General features: G+C 47.5%; 1 protein-coding gene across 2 annotated transcripts; it reads right to left on the reverse strand.

Annotated features, from left to right (window-relative positions):
* Nucleotides 1-2,147: 2,147 nt before the first annotated feature.
* On the reverse strand, nucleotides 2,148-21,580 carry GGA2 (golgi associated, gamma adaptin ear containing, ARF binding protein 2). 2 transcript variants are annotated; one of them, XM_081170894.1, is made up of 15 exons: nucleotides 21,470-21,580; nucleotides 16,745-16,829; nucleotides 15,431-15,506; nucleotides 14,233-14,331; nucleotides 13,312-13,435; nucleotides 12,330-12,433; nucleotides 11,809-11,889; nucleotides 10,602-10,748; nucleotides 9,845-9,926; nucleotides 8,953-9,057; nucleotides 7,365-7,535; nucleotides 6,164-6,304; nucleotides 4,094-4,263; nucleotides 3,232-3,342; nucleotides 2,148-2,626 (listed from the first exon to the last, which is right to left on the reverse strand). In XM_081170894.1, the coding sequence occupies exons 1-15, from the start codon at nucleotides 21,510-21,512 to the stop codon at nucleotides 2,516-2,518; spliced, it is 1,650 nt and encodes a 549-aa protein (XP_081027020.1). In that variant the 5' UTR covers nucleotides 21,513-21,580; the 3' UTR covers nucleotides 2,148-2,515. The 2 variants fall into 2 exon arrangements, with proteins under 2 accessions (XP_081027020.1, XP_081027021.1); XM_081170895.1 differs by lacking the exons at nucleotides 11,809-11,889; nucleotides 12,330-12,433; nucleotides 13,312-13,435.
* Nucleotides 21,581-23,419: the final 1,839 nt, after the last annotated feature.

Here is a 23,419-nt window from a genome sequence, read left to right on the forward strand (position 1 = left end):
GACTAAGGTAGGTTCATTTATTTCAATGAGTTTGCCCTGAGCAAAAGGTAGCTGGATATAACCCACTCAGAATAATGATTGATTTATGCCTCTTTTTACATTCATTTCATGTATTTTTGTTGTGAACCTTTTTGATATTTTAATGAAATAGTGGTCTATAAATTCTTTGTCGATGATGATGGCTTTTGATTTGATTTCATTCTGCAGGCAAAAGCATTCCTCTCCTCCCTGGCGTTTGGCTCATTAGCAGTCTATGGCCTTTTAAACAATATTACATGTTTTTGTGGTTTTTATATTGTGAACCCCCCTGTGATCCTCAGATGAAGGGCAATATAGAAATTTAATTAATTATTCTGAGCCATTTCTCCATATTTATTTCTGAGTGCTGAAATTGACTGTTTACACTTCTGCACTTCACTCAGTCATAATTACGGTTACAGTTACGGTTTTTTTGACTGATCAGTACGTTGACTTTTTGCAGTTGTATACTTAAAAATTAAGAAAACCATGTTAGAAGTAAGCCGGGCAACTCAAACAGAGGCAACCACGCAAGACCCCCCCTGAAAGCACCCTAGGAAGAGTGCTTGCCCACTACAACTGCTCTTGGGTTGAGAAGACACAGAGAAGACTGACACCTTTGGAAAACCAGGCCATTCACACTCCGCGTTCTTGCTCCTAAATGCAAAAGGAGTCACACAACCAGCAGCATCTCCCTGGGGAGCAAGGGTGCTGCTGCCTCACTACTAGCTCAAAGCAAGAGGCATGCAAACCAGTTTTCTCTAGACCTCTTGGCAAGAGGCAGCTACCCAGGGCAACATGTTTTGATTGGGTGTCATTAAGGGAGGCCACAGATCGAGCCCACAGGGCAGAAGGCTTAAGCTCTTTTCAGCATTGTCTTTTAATTGTTATAAGCTGAACCTGGGACTTTAGGATGAAGGGTGGTGGGTAATAGATTATACTAATGTTAGCCAGCAGCTCTTCCGGGCAAGGTGCTCTGTGCTGGCAGCAGTAGAGCATGGGTGGTGCAGAGATAGAATCAGAATTGTAGAGCTAGAAGGATCTGGAAATGTCATCCAGTCCAAACCCCTGCAATGCAAGAGTCACAACCAAAGAACCCTTGACAGGTGGCCATCCAGGCTCCTCTTTCAAACCTCCAATGAAAGAGAGTCCTCCACGCAGACGCAGAGGTTCCTTCTCCCCTCCCATCCTCTCAATAGCAAACTGATCCACACAAGGCACTCTGCAATTTCAGGCAGGCCCCTCTTCAAAGCAGGAAGCCAAACTCTTTGGAAGATACCGTATTTTTCGCTCTATAGGACGCACTTTCCCCCCTTCAAAAATGAAGGGGAAATGTGTGTGCCTCCTATGGAGCGAAGACGCCATAGCCCTGCGACCCTCTCCCGGCTGGAGCGGTGATGCGCAGCTATGGCAGGAGCCTCTATAGCCGCGCGTCACCTCTCCAGCTGGGAGAGCGCGCGCGGGGCTAAAGAAGCCATAGCCCCACGATCCTCTCCCGGCTGGAGAGGTGACGCGCGGCTATGGCAGGAGCCTCTCCGCTGCGCCTTTCCGCTGCTCCCTGGCCTGCTCTTTGGGGCTGGTGGTGGGCTTCCCCCCGCCAGCCCCAAAGAGCAAGTTGAAAGGAACCTGAAGCCTGGAGAGCGAGAGGAGTCAGTGCACACCGACCCCTCTCGCTCTCCAGGCTTCCAAGGTAGCCGCCTGAACGCACCTTAAACGGCACCTTGTTTTAGAGCGGGAAAACAAGAGGGGGAAAGTTCTCCCCCTCTCTGCGCAGCGCCTCCTGCCGCTTCGCTGAAGGGGCGCTGGGCAGAGAGGGGTAGAATTTTTTTTTCTTGTTCTCCCCCCTCTAAAACAAAGTGTGTCCTATTGTCCGGTGCGTCCTATGGTGCCACTCTTTGGAATGTAAAACAAATCCAGCCTACAGAAAAGCGTTTGTCACACATGTGCATCGCGTCATGTGTTCTGTTGGTCACATCTTGCTCCCTCTAGTCATTCCCATGGCCCTCTTTCATCTCCGCTTTTCAGCTTCCTCCACAGCCCCAAATTCTTTATTTCCAACAACCCTCTTGCCAGAAATTAGCCAGTATATTCTGTTGTTGTTTTTTCCATGTTTACCTTTGACTCGTGTCTTAGAAACAGAAAAAACTTTATTATCAATATTCTATGGACTACTGGGTTGCACACATTCCATGACATCACAGCAGCTCAGCCAACAGGTGGGAGGATAGCTTTCATGTGGACCATCCTCAGAAATGAAATGATCCCTTCCAAGATGATTGGAGGGAAAAGTGTCCAGTGCTGTTTACATAGTCCAAATGAATATAAAGATAGCTGCATTTTTAAAAAGGTACTGATTGGTATACGCAAAAAGAAGATATCTTGCTCCAAAGCTTAATTGGCATTGAATGTCTGGGCCCTGGTGAGGCTCATCCCGGTGCCCTGAGGCCATGAAGATGGTGCTCTGGGGGATCTTCTGAAGTCACTGGGCAAGCAGTCATTAAATCCCACCCCATAACTCTGCATGGGGAAAATCAGATACCTCCCCAGTTTCTATGCAAGGTGTCCCATTTCGGACGAAGGACAATCTGTATCTCAGTCGGAGTGGAGCCTGGGGACAGGAAAAAAAAGATATAAAGAGGAAAGACAGACACATAGACACTCTGCAATTTCTGGCAGGCCCCTCTTTAAAGCAGAAAGCCAAACTCTTACCCGTTCTCTCTCTGGCGCAAACCTGCCAGGGCAAATTCAAGTGTAGTGGAGGTCGTTCCACTCCTATCTAGAGCACAATAAATCTGGGGAAGGGGATACTGCCAATGGACCTAAAACGGGCCTCTCTGTTTTTCCCCAACTTCCTTCCGGCAGGCTACTAAATCTGTTTCTTTCAAAAAGCAGGCGCTGTGATCCTATCTTGGATATGGGCTTTACACAATTCCCATTCAACACTCTGAGGAGAAGCTGAACCCTCATCAGTTTCAAAATGTTCCTGAAGTTTGCCTTGCCCCATCCCCATCTTCTAACATTCTCATCCCTACATCTCAGTCAGCAGGGCAAGTGGTCAGAGGTGATGGCAATAGGATTCCAACAAGTACAGATGCTCCCCAGCCCTGCCCCACATTCTGAACAGGCAGCCAAAGAAAGGGGCCACTGGCACCCAGCTGCTGCTGGGCAGTCTGGTGCCCAAACCACACACCCCAACCTGATCCAGCCACATACCTGGTGAGGGTTGGCCAGAAGCAGAACTTGAGATATCACCGTTGGGGGAAGGAGTGGGTTGAAGGCCGGCAGCTCGGAGCCTGTGGCCGGTTGCAGCTTGATGGCCATCGACTATCATTCAGCATCAAGGAAGAGGAGAGGGAGAGAGGAAGAAAGATGAGCTCTCCTCAGGCACAAGCTCAGCCCAAGTGGGGTCGCTGGGACAACTCCATGGCCCAGTGCCCCAGCAGCATATCAATCACAACATTTTATAAATTATCCCCTTTCTGTTTCAAGTTGAAACCCCCAAGGAAAATACACCCTCATACCGCAAAGCAGGAAGGCAAGGCAAAAGTGACAAAAACAGTGGTCAGGCCAAAGACCTGCTGGAAGAGAAACGTTTTCTGCTGGCCTGGTCTGTATGGAAGCCTAAGATCCTTGTGACATCAGGTGACTGGCAGGTGGGAAAAGCCTCACCCTTCCCTGACAGCAGCAAGAAATGGAACCTTTAGCATCGTCGGCCAAGTCCAGTGGGACCTTCTGCCACTGGAGATTCAGCAGGGGCCATCTAACGCCTGCTGAAAACTTTTATATTCTGCCATACCTGTGCAGGCAATTAAGAATAGCTCCTTCACAATGGTTAACTGGTGTCTGCTTTTTAACTTTTGTTACGGCTTGTATTGTATTGCTTTATGTTTTTATTGCTATAACCCGCTTTGTTAAATTATTTATGGCACTGCGGCATACACATATTTTTATAAGTAAATAAATGAAGGGCACTATGTAACTTCCTTAATGAAATAAAACAATCCACAGGGAGGGAGGAATCCTGCTGATCAGGAGCACAGCTCTCTTGCCTAGATTAAGAGCCAGTTTCTCTCACCTTGGGCACAGCAGCCTGGAAGACGATGTCCTGGACTGGGTGAGGGGCAGTGCTCAGCAGGGAGAGAACCAGCACCCTGGTGGCTGGTTGGCCAGGAACCGGGTCCCTGGAGAAGTGGAGCATGGCTTTCAGGCCCTTCTCCTCATAGACCGTGACCGGGGGGATCGTGCCTGTTGGGGGCAAGAAGACAGACAACATGGGAAGCTGCCTTATACAGAGTGAGACCACTGGGGTCAACTAGCTCCGCACTGTCTCTACATTGACTGGCAACAATGCAAGGACCCTCCAGGATTTCAGGCAGAGGTGTCTACCAGCCATACTTGGGAGATACTAGAAACTGAACTCGAGACCTTCTACACCCAGAACAGATAGAATCATAGAATTGTAGAGTTGGGAAGGACCATGAGGGTTATCTAGTCCAACCCCCTGCAATGCAGGAACCTTTTGCCCAGTGTGGGGCTTGAACCCACAACCCTGAGATTAAGAGTCTCCTGCTCTACCAACTGAGCTATCCCAGCTATGCTCTACCACTGTCCTTAGGCAATCTGGTGGCTTGGATGAGGATGCCAGGATCCAGAGGGAGGGGCAGGGAAAGGGGGGGGAGCATTTATTTATTTCATACAATTTATATACTGCTTGATTGCTGAAATCTTCATCCCAGTTTGCATAAAGAATAAGGCAGTAAGGTAATTAGTAAAAACTATTACAGCATGGACCACTGCCTTGCCGTGGCGAAGGGGCTTGAATAACTCAGAGAAGCTATGAACTATGGCATGCAGGGCCATCCAAGATGGACAGGTCATAGTGGAGAGTTTTGACCAAACGTGATCCACCTGGAGCAGGAACCGGCAAGCCACTCCAGTATCCCTGCCGAGAAAACTCCATGGACAAAGACCACAGGCATATAAAAGTTATGACGCTGGTAGATGAGCCCCTCAGGTCGGAAGGCGTCCAACATGCTACTGAGGAGGAGAAGGGAACGACAGAGGACGAGATGGTTGGACAGTGTTCTCGAAGCTACCAGCATGAGTTTGACCAAACTGCGGGAGGCAGTGGAAGATAGGAGTGCCTGGCGTGCTCTGGTCCATGGGGTCACGAAGAGTCGGACACGACTAGACAACAACAAATTACAGCATTCAAAAAAATTAAAACCATCCATATAGCTGAAAACACACCAGCATCCCAAACATCAGGCTTGTCTAAAAAATGTTTTTGGCAGGTGCTGAAAAGAGTTGAGAGGCAGAGAGTTCTCATGTGTAGGTGCTGCCACACTAGGAGACCAATTTCCAAAAAATGTGGAACGGGCATTGTGTGGCACCTATAACAGGGCCAGTCCTGCAGATCAAATCAATCAAGAAGAAGAAGAAGAAGAGTTTGGATTTGATATCCCGCCTTTCACTCCCCTTCAGGAGTCTCAAAGCGGCTAACAATCTCCTTTCCCTTCCTCCCCCACAACAAACACTCTGTGAGGTGAGTGGGGCTGAGAGACTTCAGAGAAGTGTGACTGGCCCAAGGTCACCCAGCAGCTGCATGTGGAGGAGCGGAGACGCGAACCCGGTTCCCCAGATTACGTGACTACCGCTCTTAACCACTACACCACACTGGCTGTGTGTAATATGGTCCCAGATTACTGGAGGCTTTGTATACTAATGGTGTAACACCTTGAGCCTGGCCAGGTAGCAAATAAGCAACCACTATAGATATCTGAGCCCAAGCGTTAAATCCTAACACGGCCTCACTCCCATCAGCAATTGTGCTGCAGAATTCTGCACTAACTGCAGCTTCTGAATCGGGCGCAAGGGAAGCCCCGCACAGAGTGCATTGCAGTAATCTACTCTGGAAGTAGCCAGCACGTGAACTACTTGCAGCCAAGCCTTCCCGGTCCAGGAATGGCCATAGCTGTCATGCCAACTGCAGTTGGCAACAGGTAGCCACAGAGCCTCACAGAGGGGCAAAGCCAAACCCTATACGGGGCTCTGTCGCCCCACCAGAGTCCACATCCCACCACCAGATCGGGGGCAGCTGCTCAGCTCCTGCCCTGTGAAGAAAAGCTGCCATCCTGGCACTTACTCAGAGTAATGGAACTCAGCGGAATTGAAAGCTTAGCCAAGGAGCTGCTGGAGGACACAGGGCAAGGCGGCAAAGGTGCTGGTGCCATTTCAGGTATTTGGCTGGAGACTGGAGGAGCCGCCGTCGGGCTGATGGGGAGACCTGGGGAAAGAGAGTCACAGGAACCTGGAGGCAATGTCATTATCCCAGCAGGGAACTAACCCTTTCCTTCAGCAGCTCCTCTCCCCACGCCCTGTTTGCCTCTTGCTTAGATGCTAATGCTGCAGCAACATCCCCAAAGGCTCCTCCTCCAGCTTTGGTCAGGATGCACAGTGGGATCTGAAGCTAACGAGGGTGCAAGCAGCTCAGACCCACTACTCTTCCTTTCACCAGCCCAGGAGAAGGAGGATGGCTCTTGAGGCCCCTGGCCTGGTTTTCTCATAGCTGGCTCTCCCTGGGGGGCTCGGAAGACCTCACCGGAAGGAAACAGGGCGACTATAACAAGGATAGTTCTAATGGATTTATTTATTTTAGGGTTTGGAAATGGTTCCACAGCAGTGTACAAAAACAGAGTCTAAAGCATAATGGAAATCATAAAGCGGTGTTGAAAACATGGAGCCAACAACAGCTTGTTATGTCCTGGTTTGGAAAACACATAGAGTTGCATTCAATCATATTCAGAACCAGTGTGGTGTAGTGGTTAGTGTTGCACTAGAAAGTGGGAGAGCCAGGGCTTTTTTTGTTTCGGCCAGAACTCTCCGGAACTGAGTTCCAGCACCTCTCAGGTACCATTATAAGAGAACCAGGGAGGCATTCATGGTGAGTTCTGGCACCTCTTTTTCTAGAAAAATAGCACTGGGGAGAACTATGTACACCACCTTGGGCTAGTTGGAGGAAAGGCGGAATATAAATATAATGCATAACATATTAATAATAATAATAATAATAATAATAATAATAATAATAATAATAATAATAATAATTTACCCAGAGTAGACCCACTCTGAGCCCAAGTTAGTCATGGCCAGGGTCTACCCTGCATAAAAGCTAAGTCCATTAATTTCAATGGGTTTACTCTAAGTAGGGCAAACACTGAATACAACTCTTGTCCTCCTCAAATACTCTCCTCTTACAGGCCCTTCCCAACCACAGGAAGCCAGAAAGCAGGCTTTCTACATCAGGGAAGATGCAGCCCCTGAGAATTCCAGTCCAAGACACCAACCTAACATCAGCTCCTCATCCAGTGAGTGGGTAGAAGAGGAGGAGAGGAGCCTCTCCAGAAAAGGCTCTGTCTTTGCGTTCTCTTGCAAGGGAGCCTGGCATCCAGCACCCAGCTCAGAGAGGTCGATGAGGGTGAGGCTGCTCGCAGCGTCTGGAAGGGGCTGAGGTCCAGCTGAAATAATAATAATAATAATAATAATAATAATAATAATAATAATAATAATAATAAATTATTTATATTCTGCCCTCTCCAGCCGAAGCCGGGCTCAGAGCAGCTAACAACAATAAAAGTAACACAATTTACATAAAATCACAATTAATTGAAATGCATTCTAAAATCAATTCAAAATCAAATTAATGGCAATCATTGGGCTAGAGTTCTATGAGGATTACCAAAGGAGGGGGGTCAGACTGTGCCTTGGCCAAAAGCCTGGTGGAACAGCTCTGTCTTGCAGGCCCTGCGGAAAGATGTCAAGTCCCGCAGGGCCCTAGTCTCTTGTGACAGAGCGTTCCACCAGATTGGGGCCACAGCCGAAAAAGCCCTGGTTCTGGTTGAGGCCAGTCTAACCTCCCTGTGGCCCGGGATCTCCAAGATGTTTTTATTTGAAGACCGTAAGGTCCTCCGTGGGACGTAACAGGAGAGGCGGTCCCGTAGGTATGAGGGTCCTAGGCCGTATAGGGCTTTAAAGGCCATATAGGGCTTTAAATGAAAGCAAGATTTGTTTTTTAAACAAAGTAGATGGCCATCCCAAGGAGGCTCAGCTGGTAGAGAACGCTGGGGAAAGGGAAGATCTTCCACCCACAATTTCAGATTGCTGCCAGCAGTTCTCCCAACACAAAGGTGGGACTCCCTTCCTCCCCCCCCCCAACTCTACCGGGCTTGCATTTCACTTGTCTATTACTGGGTAAGGCAGACAGCCAAGAACTAAACTGATACCCACCACTCAAAGCAAAATGCTTCTGACACAAATCCGTTCTCTTGGGAGCGAGTTAGCATAACTTCAGACTTGCTAAACCAGCAAGAAAACCAGCAAACTGTGTCAGGCTTTTGAAACTGTAGGCTGGCTACCTGCTCTGGTTTAGCAAAGCTTCCCAAAGTGCTCCCTGACTATTCTGACCTGCAGAGCAGAATGTTTTTGTTTACTGTGGTGCTTCAAAGCAAAGACTTAAAAAGCTGGCAGCTTTTTAAAAAGGGGGGGCCATCCTGCAGTTTGTGGTTCGCAAAGCGAAGTAGTCACCTGATGCGGTTTTCTGCTTCTCCTTCTGACCCTCCTTTTTTCCTTCCTTCTCGAAGCCACGTCCTCACCCCCCTCTTTAAATCCCTACCCAACAACTCTGAAGAACAAAAAGGCACCTGTATGATAGCTCAGTCAGTAGGGCATGGGACTCTTAATCTCAGGGTAGTGGGTCCGAGTCCCACATTAGGCAAAATGTTCCTGCATTGCAGATGGCTGGACAAGATGTGGTCCCCTTCCAACTCTACTATGATTCACCCTAGCCCATCTCAATCTGCCCCTTGGCTTCACTGCAAGCAGGGCCTCCCCCAGACCCTTTACAAGACAGGGACAGCCTTGCCAACCTTGACCTACCAGCAGCATCACCAGAGCTGGTCCCAGAATCCCCAGCGGTGCCCACAACGTCCTTGTAAAAGCACAGCGCCCGCGTGAGCCTGTCACTTGCCTGCAGAACCTCCCCTACAGAAGCAACAAGAGCGAGAATTTGCACCACGGGCTTCACTCAACAATTACAAGAAAACAATTGTTATTTGTAGGGTGGGGGATGCTTTGTTCCATGTGTTCTGTATTATTAGCATTTTTTAAAAAATTAAGTTATCCCTGTTAACAAATTAAACCCCTGGAATTCTAATTCTCGGGGCTAACAAAACACACACAAACCCCATCTAATAAAATTGATTTCATCCCAAAATGGAAAACGAGCGAGGTCCCAACTAAAGAAGAATGGCAACTTAAGTTGAGAGAATATGCACAACTCGCAGACTTAACAAATAGAATAAGAGAACAAGAAGAACATACGTTTAAAGAAGATTGGAAAACGTTTGTTGAATATATGGGAAATAATGAAGTACAGCTGAAAACGTTGGCAGCATTAAGATAAATTCAACAGTGTAAATAAGTTTTGATGGATGCAACAATGGAATACTGAACGATATAGTTTTTGTAAAATATGCAGGGATTTATGATATGTAAAATGAACCATGGAAAGAGAAGAAGGGAAGTCACTGATATCTTAAGGATGTAAAATGAGTATCTTAAATTGTAAAACAGATAAAAATTATATACAAAAAAATAAATAAAAGTGATTTCAAATCCAGCAGTTTCCTAATTTGAGGGTAGAGAGAATAGGGGACAGCTGTTCCCTTCTCAGCCAGGACAAAACTGCATTTCTTGGGCCTCTGTAACATCCCTCTCTCTACACACACCCCTGCCCAGCCCTTCCCTTGTTTGTCATTCCCGTTCTTACCCAGAGCCTCCTCGTCTTCCACCGTCTCGCTGGCCACACGGAAGAGCAGCGGCTTCAGCCTCTCGCACTTGGCAAACGTGGCCTGTGGAAGGACACAGCCAGAGTGGAAGTGCCACTGCCTCAGCCTCACAGCCCAGCTGACCCAGCCCCACCCCACCCCAGCTGTGGCCCGAGGGGAGGAGGAAAGCGCACCACACATGCTCAGAGGAACTTTATTCATCATGTTATTCTAATATTCCGCTATGTGTTTCAGGGCAAATTCTAGGCCCCCAGAATTCAGTTAAGCCCAGTCCATCTTTCTAGCCAGAGGGGTACATATACAACCGAAGAACATCAGAAAAACCCTTGCAGCCAGAGGTCCATCGAGCCCAACATCCTCTCCTCACCAAGGAGGCCAACAAAATGCCACAATGGGAAGCCTGCAGACAGGACCTGGGTGCACCAACGGCAGTGCTATTCCACCTTGTGTGATTCCCAGCAAGTGGTATTCATTGAGAATTGTGGGAAGGAATGTGAAAACAGAGGTCCTCTCTCTCCCCTGGTGACAAATGAGTCAACCTATGCATACTGCAGAGGCTCCACCATTGTCCTCAAGAGCCCCCTCCCCACGGCCAGGCAGAGGGAGGTCCTGGAGCATATGGGGCTGCCCTGGAGAAAGGCCTTACAGAGCATGCTAGCTGCTGTGCCTTCCATTCCTGGACTTCAGAGTTGCTCCCCAAGGGTTGTGGGGGGGGGGGAGGGAGAGAGCAGGATTTACCTGCAGGAGCTCCAGGGTTGACGGGGGGGTCCCGGCTCCCTTGCTTTCTTGCCAGCTTCTCAGCATCTCCTCCAATGCCTCTGCGCTGCTGTGGGCTTCCTTCAGAGCGTTCAGTCGCCTGGAGACCTTGGCCAATTTCTCCTGCTCCTGCAGTGGGCCAAACACACTCAGATTCTTTAGCTGTGTTGCAGAGGGTGGGGCCAGATGACCCCTGGGACCCTTATTCCAACTCTACATTTCTGTGACTCTATGATTCTAGGTCGCAAGGCATTCTCCCTAAGCAATTAGCAGCCTCAGCTTGTGCCTCTCATACCAAGGTCGGCTAATAAACTGAGCCCTAGAAAAGCAAACCAGAGAAAGTTTGAAGACGATGACCTGCGAATCTGTGTGCTTGCATTTCTTTATTTGTTGTCTTTATATCTTTTTCTCTCCAAGGAGCTCAAGGATTCTCCCCCCTATTCATAAACGGTTCTCTTGCACTTGATTTAATCACCACAACTGTTATGTACTGAAGTTCTCACCCTAGGCCAGCAGGGGGATACTGTAGATAGTTATGCAAATAAGGGATCGAAAGTGACGTTCAGTGATTGGATAGTTTTAGAAAATTGTTACAGTTACATTGTACTGGAGTTCTATATAAGCAGGCTGACTGAACCCTTCAGTTCAGTTCTGTCCTGGCCTGTGAATAAACAAGAGCTGTTTGAAGAATCGCTGTGTCATCTGATATGTTCACCCACAACTTAACAACAACAACCCTGTGAGGTAGGTGAGGCCGCAAGGAGTGAAGTTACAAGGAACCAGGCAGAGGGCCTTCTTGGTAGTTGCACCCACCTTGTGGCATGCCTTCCCATCAGATGTCAAGGAGTTAAGTAACTATACAACTTTAAGAAGACATCTGAAAGTTTTTATATTTGTTGGAAGCCACCCAGAGGCAACCCAGTCAGATGAGTGGGGTAATAATAATAATAATAATAATAATAATAATAATAATAATAATAGTAATAGTAATAATAATAATAAAGCAGTAATTGGCCCTAAGTCACATCCAGTGAGCTTCATGGCTGAGGGGGGATTAGAACCCTGGTCTCTTCCAGGTCATAGTCCAGCACTCTAACCATTACACCACACTGGCTTCTCCATAAGCATGGAGCCCTCTGGCACCAGAAGCTGCCAGACAATGGGGGGGAATGGCAGAGAGAAGGCCTACCTCTCTGATCATCCCTTTGATCAGCCTGTTTGCTGCCTGAAGGTCCTCTGGGTTTTTGCTTTTCAGGAGCCTCGTTAAAAGCTGAGGAGAGGGGAGGGGAGAAGGTGAGGACCAGGCCAGAAGCATCACCGCACAGTCAATGGCACACTTCGTCTCAAGCAAAGCTGTTCAGGAGCAAAGAAAAATAAAAGGGGGGGAGACTCCTACTTTTAAAAAAAGTGCTGCTTTGAATATATATCAACAAGGCTTTCAGGTGGTCTGATTTTGCATGGAAAAAGCAGCATTTCTCAGAATAAAGTTTTATAACCAGGATATTTAAAAAACAAAACAAGGGAAGGGCTGTAGACTCAGGGGACAAAAGTCTGCTTTGCATGCAGAAGGTCCTTGATTCAATCCCCAAAAGGTTTGTCAGCGGGCCCCCGTGGGTCACCCTGTCGGCACCCACTACCCAAGTCCATTATTAATGGTGAGCAATAGTGGCGGTGCAGCATCCAGCTTGACCACAAGGAGGAGCAGGTTACCTTGGATTTCTCATCATCAGCATCAAAAATGGAGCTAGCCGGCCGTGGAGAAGGTGGTGGCAGAATTTTGTCTTCCGGTAGTTTGGGGTCTTGTTTGACGATCCCTGAAATAAAGCTTTGCAGTGTTGGCACACTCACAGTTTAAGGATGCTTAGGGGCCATTTAAAGTGACAAATCACAACAGAAAAGGCATTTAAAGCTAGTTGCCCGAGCCTGGAATTCAGAAATTCAAAATGCAAGAAACTAAAAATTGAAAACAAAGGAGCAAAAGCTGGCCTTAAACCGCCTGCAATTTGTAATCTGCAAGGCTTCAGATTACACTGCAAAAAAAATTGGATGCAGCTGTTAAGAGTGTCGGACTAGAATTTGTTTTTTAAACTGGATGATCATTAGAGATGAATCTGTAAAACAAGCAGTATGTTAAAGGGGATGAATTGGAATATATCTGAGAGTGGGAAACCAGTTGAGGGGGGGGAGGTATTTAAATTAAATTAAATTTGGTTATGATGTTCTATAAATTTGAAAATGAATAAAAATTGGCAAAAAAAGACAGTGCGGGACTAATACCTGAGAGACCAGGGTTCAAACCTCCCCACCTGGCCAATAGGTGTGACCTTGGGCAGTCACCACTTCTCAGCCTTAGCCACCTCACATGGTTGTTGTGAGGAATAAATGAGGAGAACCATGAAGGCCAACTTGAGCTTCTTGGAAGAAAAAGGGGAGATACAAGAGCAATAAATAAATAGACCCACCAGAGTAAGTAGTTTAAAAGAGATAAGAGAGGTAAACACCAGCTGTGCAACCCTTTTTTGTGGTCCCAGGAAGAAAAATACTTTGTTCTGCTTTCTCACGGAAAAACCCCGTGAGGGAAAAGAGTGTTAGAAGCATTTTGGTCAGCAGGCTTGTGGTTTAAGACCATGTGACTTTGAGATGGGAAAGAGGTGGGGGAGAACACAGACAGAAGAACCAGCTAAATGGAGACCTTGTTTCTTCAACATTTGATAAGCGTCGCGGATTTTCACTTCCTGAGGAAACCACACCATCCAACTGAACAGCAGCTCGACGATGCGGGATTTGACTCTGTCCGTCGACCACTCTCCAAGATACTGGGAAGCCCAAAGTAAAGATGGTTGGAACCAGAAGAAGAAAGACCACCACCTTGGGGAGTCCCCGGCTCCTCACAAAGCAAGACTGTGCCCGCATCTTGTACTCCCACCCACTCAAAATAAATCCTTGTACATTTCAGATGTTTTCTGCCTTCAAAGGATGAACCTGTACCCTTAACAGTGGGAACAGGGGATAACCAGTGGCCCTGCAGATGTTGCTGGAAGTACAGAATCCACCCCTCTTTTAAAAACAACCACACACAACCCCAACTTTATCTTGACCTTTAGGACTCTGAGGAGACCCTTCTGAAGGGACCTCCCAGCCACCCCTTTTCTGACAAGGGCCTCCTCCCTTCTGGGCTTCTTTTTCTATATAATAATAATAATTTATTATTTATACCCTGCCCATCTGGCTGGGTTTCCCCAACCACTCTGGGCTGTTCCTAATAGAATATTAAAAACACAATGAAACATCAAACATTAAAAACTTCCCTAAACAGGGCTGCCTTCAGATGTCTTCTAAAAGTCAGATAGTTGTTTATTTCCTTGACATCTGATGGGAGGGTATTCCACAGGACAGGCGCCACTACCGAGAAGACCGTCTGCCTGGTTCCTTGTAACTTCACTTTTCACAGTGAGGGAACCACCAGAAGGCCCTCAGAGCTGGACCTCAGTGTCTGGGCTGAACGATGGGGGTGGAGATACTCCTTCAGGTATACTGGGCCAAGGCCGTTTAGGGCTTTAAAGATCAGCACCAACACTATGAATTTCTGAGCTTCACCTGCCTGGGCACTTACCTTGGGAGAAAGGACCTTAATGAGACCGTTCAGAAATCGGAACTTCCCCATTTCATGATGGAAATTCTCTCCGCAGTTGTTCACACACATCTCCAAGACCTCGTAGGGGGAAAGAGGCAAACACAAACCTTGATCCTAAAAGAGCAGGCAAATCCACAGGGAGCCCCCAAGACCCCATCACGCCAGCCTTGTCATTCAGCAGTGGGGTCACCAAGCCATTCAAGGTGACAACACAAGGTGCAGAAAACAGAGCCAGGTAACTTTCTCTAGGTAAAGGCAGCAGAAAAGGGGACCCAGGGGTGCAGGGAGGGGGAGGTGCTACTTTCTCCGAGTCTTCTTAACTCCAGATAGAAGTGCAAAGGGCAGCCATCACTGGCTGGGTGCTCTCCAGATGTTTTGGACTGCAATTCCTATCACCTGCAACCAGCATTTGTGGCAGAATCTATAGTCCAAAACACCTATAGGTCAGTCACTAGGTTGATGAAGGCTGGCAGAGAGACTCTGGGTTGGTTAAAATCCATATCTGCCCTTGCTCCACTCGATATGGGAATTTCAGGAAGGAGAAAAATACTCTGCACATGCTCACAGACGCTGCATTTTTAATAACTTCACACTGGCCACAACTGACCCCTGGCACTGAGAACTGATTCCAAGCCTAAGCTAACAGGTTGTTCAGAATAAGCAGGGAAGGTGTTCCAAGCAGTGCCAGTTGTCAGGCATAGCTCAGTGAGCAAATGAGGTAGGAGAAGGTGGACTCAATCAGGCTGAGACTGATTGGGATGGGGGGTGGACGAAGGTTGTGTAACGCAGATGTGACAAGCTACAAGAGCAGGAAGCTCCCCCTCAAAAAGAGGAAAAAAAGAACCACCAAATGGCAGAATTCTCAACCCAGATGCTCATCAGCAGCTGCTCTGTCCACACAACAAATGGGGGAACAAAGAGGAAATGCAAGGCCTTGCATGCACAATATCCCTGTGTCCAGGATACCGCAGGACACACTGGGCTGCAGGATGCTCACACTTATTTATTGCATTTATAATCCCACCTTTTTCTCCAAGGAGAGCAAGTACACAGTTCTCCCTCTTCTTATTTAATCCCCTCAACAAACCAGTTATGGGTCCGAGAGGCAGACCCAAGGTCACCCTTCATGTCCAAGTGGGAATTTGAACCCAGGATTTTCAGGCCCTGGTACACTTACGGTTAGCGCATGCAGAGCCTCTGCCTCCTGCGGCGATTGGATCTTATGTTCCAGCAACTTCAGAGCTGCAGCGATGCTGAGAGAGAGGTAAAAAAGAAAAGTAGTCATGCCATAGTCCCTGAAATCATTCTTGAATTCACCTTCACAACAACCAGAGGAGGCAGGTGGCTATTGCTGTCGGGGGGGGGGGCAAAGCTCAATGGGAGAGCATCTGCTTGGCATGCAGAAGGTCCAGGAAGGGCTGGGGGGAAATACTCCCTGCCTGCCAGTCAGCATGCATACAATCCTGAGCTAGCACAAGGCAGTTTCCTATGTTTTCAAGAGGAAGAGGGCAGTTTGCTCAGTGATGGGCAAGAGAAGAGCTGTCCTTCTGCACCCAAGACCAGCTCTCTGCTTTTGCCACACAAGATCCAGGGATATCTCATAGGCAGCTGACACCTGCCACTTCCAACTGCATGACATTTTAGGGTACTATCTGCTGAACCCTGTTATTTGGGGTTTTTTCTCAGTCTCTACAGGAAAGTAGCTGAGGAGTGGAGGTAAACCACTCGTTGTTTCTTCTCTGAGAGCGTTGAAAGTGATTTGTAAGAGTGATCACTGCTGCTCGTGGTGGCTAGACATGCTCCAGTCTGGCACCTTGCCAACAGGTTGTACAGGCTTTTAAAGCAATATAGAAGAAGCCAGCTGAACCTGTTTGACCAGAAACAACTGCAAAAGAAAGCAGATAGGTGCCTGAGCCACATGAAGCGAAACTGCTCCTCAAGAAACAATAGATCATCTCCGCCAAAGGAGCTCAAGCACACTCTTGGCATGACATAAAATGCCACGCAAGAAAAGGATGGAATGAGCAGAAATTGTGGCAGAAAGAGAGCTGAGGTTTGTTCCAAGCCCATCCCCAGTCAAGGAACATTGCCAGACATTCAAGTTTCAATCAGCTGCTATGTTTTAGGAGATGCAAAAGCTCTCAAGAATTCGTTTGCTTTCAGCAAACAGTGCCCAAGGCTCAAGGGATTCCTGGGCAAGGAAACACAAGCAACCCACACACAACGAAACAACTGCAGGCCAGAATCTGACCACACACCGCAAGAAGAGGACAGAGGCGCCCTCTCCCCTCCTGCTCTGCCTGGGAATCTCCCACAATCTGCCCTGCTGTAGTGCCTCTGCACATAGACAAAGGGTAGCAAACAGAACTTTGGGGTAACACAAGCTCTTACCATCTCTCCATGCTCAAGACAAAACCTTTGCCAACTTCCACATCCACCTCGAGCTGGAAGTGGCCCAGCAAAAGGTTCTCCTCACCCAGCGCAGCCTTACCTGTCAGCATCTGCGTTGACCTGGTCGCTAAACCTCTGGATACATTCCCAGTTTTCCTCGGAGTTACTGGGATCTGTGGCTTTGTCTGCCATGGAAGACAAGGTTGGGAAGAGTCACAACAGTGCAGCACAGCTGGGAAAAACACCAGTGTCTGATCAGCCCCAGATGTTGCCTGCTATCCAGCCCCAGCCCTGCTCTGTTGCCAGGGAAAGGACACAGAAAAGAGAAAGGGAGCAGAAAGTGAAATAGCTTTATGCTGGGGAGGCAGCCTAGTCCTCTCCCCCAGGCAACCATATCTAAAGGGGCTGCAGTGTATTTAGAAAATAAGCTAGGAAGGAGAGGAAGAAATAGTCACCGGACAGGGGCCTTTTTAGTGGTGGCTCCCCAGTTGTGCAATGTCTTCCCTAGTGAGGTGTGCCTGTCTCCATTGCTAGCAACTTTCAAGAGGAACCTGAAAGCATTCTTGTTTACCTGCGCATCTGTTGGTGGCTGTTCCTGGAAACTCTGAGATCAGTGAATGGAAGAATGTTATTGATTGTAATTGCTTTTAGACTATTTTTAACTGCTTTAGGATGTTTTAAGTTGCAACTGCTCTTAGAATGTTTTAATCCATTTTTGCTTTCGTTTTCAAATTGTGTATCTGTTTGCTAGCCTGGGCTCCTTGGGGAGGAAAGGCGAGGCATGAATTCAGTAAATATTAATAAAAATAGATACTGATGGGAAATTTGTGTTAAAAGTCTCAAGTGGGAGGATGAAAACAACTGTAAAGTAAATGGTACACAGAAAGGAAGGCCTTTGTTAAAAAGAAATTAGATACTTTGAAGAGGATGAGATAATATTGGATGGAGATTTTAAAAGCTTTAGATATGTCCACTGATAAAACAAAGAATAAACTGAGTTTTTGGTGTGTGTGTGTGTTTACATTTTTTAGCTTTGTTGGCAGCCAAGAAACAACAGGGAAGATCCAACCTTTTAGTTAGAAAAAAGAAACAAGACCAGGTTTGCTATGAAAGAAAGAGACAAACTGGGGGCAGAGTGTATCTTCTTAGAAATCTTTTGTTTCTGAGAGTTTTGAAGACTGCAGATTTTTAAGGGAAGTTGGAAATTGTTGCAATATCCTCAAAAGAGAGAATGATGCTTAATAATTCTGTTCAGTTGACAAAAACCAAGCTATTGAAAGAAAAATGAAACCATTGCACTTATAAGAGAGTATACAGCATTTAGGCTGCAATCCTAGAACTACTCACCTGGGACTAACCCTATTGAACTCAACAGGACTTACTTTTGAGTAGACACGTATAGGATTGCACAGTTAACAAATGAATGGTCAGGTTCTTTAATTAGGAAGGGAAATCCAGGTGTAAAGAGGATGAGCTGTAAAGAGGATGGAGAATGTTCTTTCCACCAGTTCTCTCCAGCAGAATTTTGAAGTGCTATCTACTGTATTGGCAAATTGACTGATAAATATACAGGCGTTGATCAGATGCATTTTCATGCCTGGCAGGAAAACGTCAGATTGCATCAGATTACTGCTGGCTCAAATCAGAACAGAAAAAATTACAGGGTTTTTTTCCTTGCGTCAGAGAAAGCTTTTTATAGAGTGAGAAAATAATCCTTTTTTCTGTACTGAAGGCATTTGATTTAGGGGAGCATTTATACAACAGACAGCCCTGAAGCCAGAATTAGCTGGGAATGTGTACTCTTTTGTGTATATATATATATATATATGCTTTCGTAGATTTTCACGGGTACAGGAATGTAGGTTTTGGTGTCTTCGGGTGTCTTCCCGTGTAAGAGTTGGGGTGTCTAGGCGACGTTTCGACGAGGTCTCACTCGTCATCTTCAGGCTGGTGCTTTCGGCTTCTTGTTACTGGAACAGAGCAGGATCTCAGTGTTTGAGTTCCTATAAATACTGTTGAGGGGGTGTGGTGCAGAGAAGAAGTTCCCAGGTTATTGTGCCTTTTCTTCTTTTGTTCTTTAATTACTTGGGGGATATCTTGAGTGATATCTTGAGTGGTATTCTGAGTACCACTTAGGTGGGTCATTAAGTGTGGATTAGTTGCTATAGCTTTCGTGTCTTGACCTTTTGAGCTAGTGAAGAGATTTTTCTGAGAAGATGGCTGTACTGCACTTAGTTGTGCTCTGGCTTGGCTTCGTGTATAGGGGCGAGCTGTGGTTTTGTGCCCTGTGCCAGCCAGATCTGTGTAGGGATTGCAGGGGGGTGCAGCATCCGGAGGTGCCACTATGGTTTGGCTACCGGATGGAGTCTGTAATTTATCTGTGGAGAGGGTCTGGGTTTGGGTCTGGTGTGGTTGATAGGTGATGGCGTTCTGTGTGCCTCTGGTCCTGGTGTCGGTTTTTGTGGGGAGGGCTAATTTCCAGATGTCTGGCAAGCGGGACGTGTCGTCACGCTTGTTCATGTTGTGAGGGTGTTTCTCTATCTCGATGGCTTCCATGATTATTCTCTTGTGGTGATGTTCCATGTTAAAGAGCAATTTGGAATCTGCAAAATTAATTTCGTGTCCTGTTTCTTTCATGTGTTGGAAAAGAGAGGAGGTTTTTTCTTCTTTTTTGACGGCATTCTTGTGTTCTGCGATACGTGCATTTATTCGTCTGTTTGTTTGTCCAATGTACGTGGCTGGGCAGACTTTGCAGGGTATTTCATAGACCCCTTGGTTTTCCAACTGGATTTTATCTTTGGGGTTTCTGAGGATATTGGCTATTTTTTGGTTGGTGCAAAAGGCTGTTTTGATATTGTGTTTATGGAGGATTTTGCTGATTTTGTCTGTAGTGCCCTTGATATAAGGAAGGAGGGCCATGCCATTGTTTTCTTCTGTGTCTTGGTTTTTGGGGGGTGTTTCTTTTTGGATTAGCTTCGTAACCCTGTTTTGCTGGTATCCATTGGCGATTAACACATTTGAGAGATTCTGTAACTCAGTTGTCAAGTGGTCTTTGTCAGCCAGGCGTTTGGTTCTGGAGATGAGAGTCTTGGCTACCAGACCCAAACCCAGACCCTCTCCACAGATAAATTACAGACTCCATCCGGTAGCCAAACCATAGTGGCACCTCCGGATGCTGCACCCCCCTGCAATCCCTACACAGATCTGGCTGGCACAGGGCACAAAACCACAGCTCGCCCCTATACACGAAGCCAAGCCAGAGCACAACTAAGTGCAGTACAGCCATCTTCTCAGAAAAATCTCTTCACTAGCTCAAAAGGTCAAGACACGAAAGCTATAGCAACTAATCCACACTTAATGACCCACCTAAGTGGTACTCAGAATACCACTCAAGATATCACTCAAGATATCCCCCAAGTAATTAAAGAACAAAAGAAGAAAAGGCACAATAACCTGGGAACTTCTTCTCTGCACCACACCCCCTCAACAGTATTTATAGGAACTCAAACACTGAGATCCTGCTCTGTTCCAGTAACAAGAAGCCGAAAGCACCAGCCTGAAGATGACGAGTGAGACCTCGTCGAAACGTCGCCTAGACACCCCAACTCTTACACGGGAAGACACCCGAAGACACCAAAACCTACATATATATATATATATATACACACACACACTAGGCAAAATACTTCTCCTGGGAGTTACTCTTATTTGCAGAAACTAGTCAGAGGCAGCAATGCACGTGAATGCCAGTTGCTGGAAGCCACAGGAGGGGAAAGTCCCCTTGTGCCCAGGCCTGCTTGCTTTGCTAGCTTCCCATGGGCATCTTGTTGGTAACTGTGAGAACAGGATGCCAGCCCAGATGGGCTTTGGGCCAGATTCCAAAAAGGCTCTTCATATGTCTTTAACTTTGAGCAAGAGCAGTAAGAAATTGCCCATGAATAAAAGCAGTGAGGATAATGGGCCAATTTAAAAAAAAAAATCTTACATTATTTATTTATTTATGAATTTTTAATCCACACTTTCAGGGAGGGAAAACACACAGCAAGGTGGAGTACAACATATAAAGTTATAAAAATCAACAAATGGCCATAAAAACCTGGTTAAAATTTATCAGTGAATATCAATAGACACTGACTGATTAAAACAAAACATCATTTTGTAAAGGCCTGTCTGAATAATAAAAAAAAGTTTTAAAAGGAAGGAAGAATGATGTAGTATTTAAGTCTGACTAAGCCCACCTGAGTCAAGAGTGGAGATCGAATTAAAAAAAATTATGGCAAAATATCAGGTTTTTAAGTCCAGGAGGCAAGAAGTACCTCAAACATGACGAAACTAGAAGATCCCCAAATTATCTGCCCTCAAATGAAAAAGAGAGAGAAAGAGACGGCAACATTGAATGAAAATAATATCCAAACAGCTTTGACGGGGGGGGGGGAGAGAAATCGGAAGGCAAAACTGTTGCCTTCCAGGGTCCCCCAGTCTGGGTTGAAAAAACACGCAGCCACTTTGACTCCGTCTTGCCGAAGGGGGCCAGTTTAAGCCGCCTGGCGCAAAACCGCTTCCGAGTTGCACCGTTTGACGCTTCAGGTGGTTTGCAAGAAAAGCTCCCAGGGGAGAGCGCTTTCCAAGACACCTCCTCCAGGCTCATATGCCAGATTTGGGAGCGAAGGGCCGGCCCGGCCGGGTGGGGTGTCCTTCTTCCTCCTCCCGCGTCTCAGGAGTCAAGGAGCCAAGCTCCGCGGAACTCAGCCCGGAGAGGCGCCCAGCCAGGCGCCGTAGCCTCTGAGCGCGTGCAGAGCGCCCTCCCTCTCCTCCCCACACTCACGCAGCAGCAGCTCCAGCGCGCCCGGGGGAGCCGCCCGCGCCATGGCCTGCCTCCCTCTTCCTCGGCCGGGCAGAAAATTGGCCCGACACGCCCAGCCCCGGGTGGGACGACCCTCCGGCGCCCAGACCCCGCCTCGGCGCCCGCCCGGGGCGGGGAGAGGCAGCCGGAGCGCCGCCTCCGCGCCCGGCGCTGGGCAGCAACAAGCGGAGGCCAGGAGTTGCCCCGGGCCTGGCACTGAAGCCCCGCCGGGGAAAAACCCAGCAGCAGCCGCCGGGAGGGGCCGGGCAGCCGCCCAGAGCAGCCTCTCCCCGGGGGCTCCGCGCCTTGGCCAGCTCGGCCAGGGGCAAAACATTGGCGGGGGTGGGGGCAAGGGGCGCATAAGGGGAGAGAGGACAGCGGGCAGATAGATTTATACATCGCTTTAAAAGAAAACAGCTTAAAGTGGTTTACAAGAAAAAAACAACAACAAAATTATCAGTAAGAAAAATGAACAGCAATAATGTAAAACTTTCGAGAAGTTAAAATGATAGACTCAAAATGGATTAGTGTTCACATCAGGTTTGAAAAGCACAATTAAAAACCAAAGCCTCCAGCCCACAAGAAAAATAACGATAATCCGTATTACAGCAAAGTTCTTGTTAGGCTGGAAATGGGGAAAAGTTTGCCCACTCCTTTGCTACATTTGGGTTGGCCTAATGGAGGTGAGGCTCTTCTAAGGATTTGGATTTGTTTGTTTTTGGAAATGTTTGCCTTTAGCTCAGTGGTTCCTAAGCTATTTTGGACCTTGTGGTCGCATAAACTCATCCTCAGTACCCTCTGCCCTATGAAAAGCATTACTATAGTCAGAATAGCGGTTATCACCACCCCGAGGAAGATAATAATGCAATACAATTCAAACTTAATAGATTGCACATTTTATTAACAATTACCTTAAATGCACATTTATGCAAAACCCAATTAAACTCTGTACAGTAGTTTGAGTGATTCCACAAAACTGAGGAACTTGATCAAGTGATACCTGCTTTTCAAAGTCGGATAGTGATTGACACACACACCCACACCCCCGCTTGGTGCGCTGCTAGGTATCTCCACTGCCCCCAGGGGGTTGTAACACTCACTTTCAGAACCACTGCTCTGTGACCTGGGGATGGGGGCCAGTTCCCATCAGCCTCACAGCCAACACTGGCCAGTGGTCAGGGGGAATAGTCCAACAACATCTGGAGGGGGCACCAGGATAGCCACCTTAATCTAGAGTGGGGTAGTCCAGTGGGTGGTCTGAGGGGTGCATGCACCCTCTGAGCCCTTGCGCTGCCTTCCCAAAGCCCAGTGCCTCACTTAGCTGGGCTGCCCTAATCTAGAGAGAACTGGAAGACCCCAGTCAGAAGAGAAAAGTGGGCTGAAATAAAGAAGTATCAAAGACAATGGCCAAATCTATTAAAGATAAAGGGGTGAGTGATTTAGCATACTGTTCCTCTCCCCACCCCCAACATGACTGGCCTTAGGACCCTGCCTGGGTCAGCTTATCTATTGTTTGTTTTGTGCCCTATTCTTCAGCCAAAAAAGGCCTGACAGTCCCTACCCTCAGGTCTACAATCTTGAGAGAGATGACAGGACACGCAAGGAGAAAGGGACAAAGTCAAAACTCAGGCATCCATTGCTAGACAGTTGTTCCTGTAATGACCAGCTGGCCCAGTTTAGGGGCAGGAGGTTCCTCATGGAGCTGGGCATTTAGCAAAGCTGATTCAGTGGGCCTTGCTGCCCATCTCTCTTGCACTGAGGCAGTCTGCCAGAATGGCTGCCCCCAGGTGACAGCAGAGAGGAGAGGAGGCCTGGTGGGAGCTGCCACAGCAGATCTGATAGACTGAGCTCTGCTTCCCAGGCCCCCCACTGCTTGCTTACCTTCCAAGCCAGCCTGTAGCCACACCTGACTTGGAAGAGTCACCTTCCTTC

Source organism: Podarcis bocagei (genome assembly GCF_964188305.1).
Source record: "Podarcis bocagei genome assembly, chromosome: 14".
Lineage (NCBI taxonomy): Eukaryota > Metazoa > Chordata > Lepidosauria > Squamata > Lacertidae > Podarcis > Podarcis bocagei.

Coding starts and splice junctions, on each gene's coding strand:
- GGA2 (XM_081170894.1), bottom strand. CDS start 21,512: ATGGCGCGGGCGGCTCCCCCGGGCGCGCTGGAGCTGCTGCTGC. Junction 15,507..16,744: donor GTCAACGCAGATGCTGACAG/GTAAGGCTGCGC, acceptor CCTCTCTCTCAG/CATCGCTGCAGCTCTGAAGT. Junction 11,890..12,329: donor CTGATGATGAGAAATCCAAG/GTAACCTGCTCC, acceptor CCCTCTCCTCAG/CTTTTAACGAGGCTCCTGAA.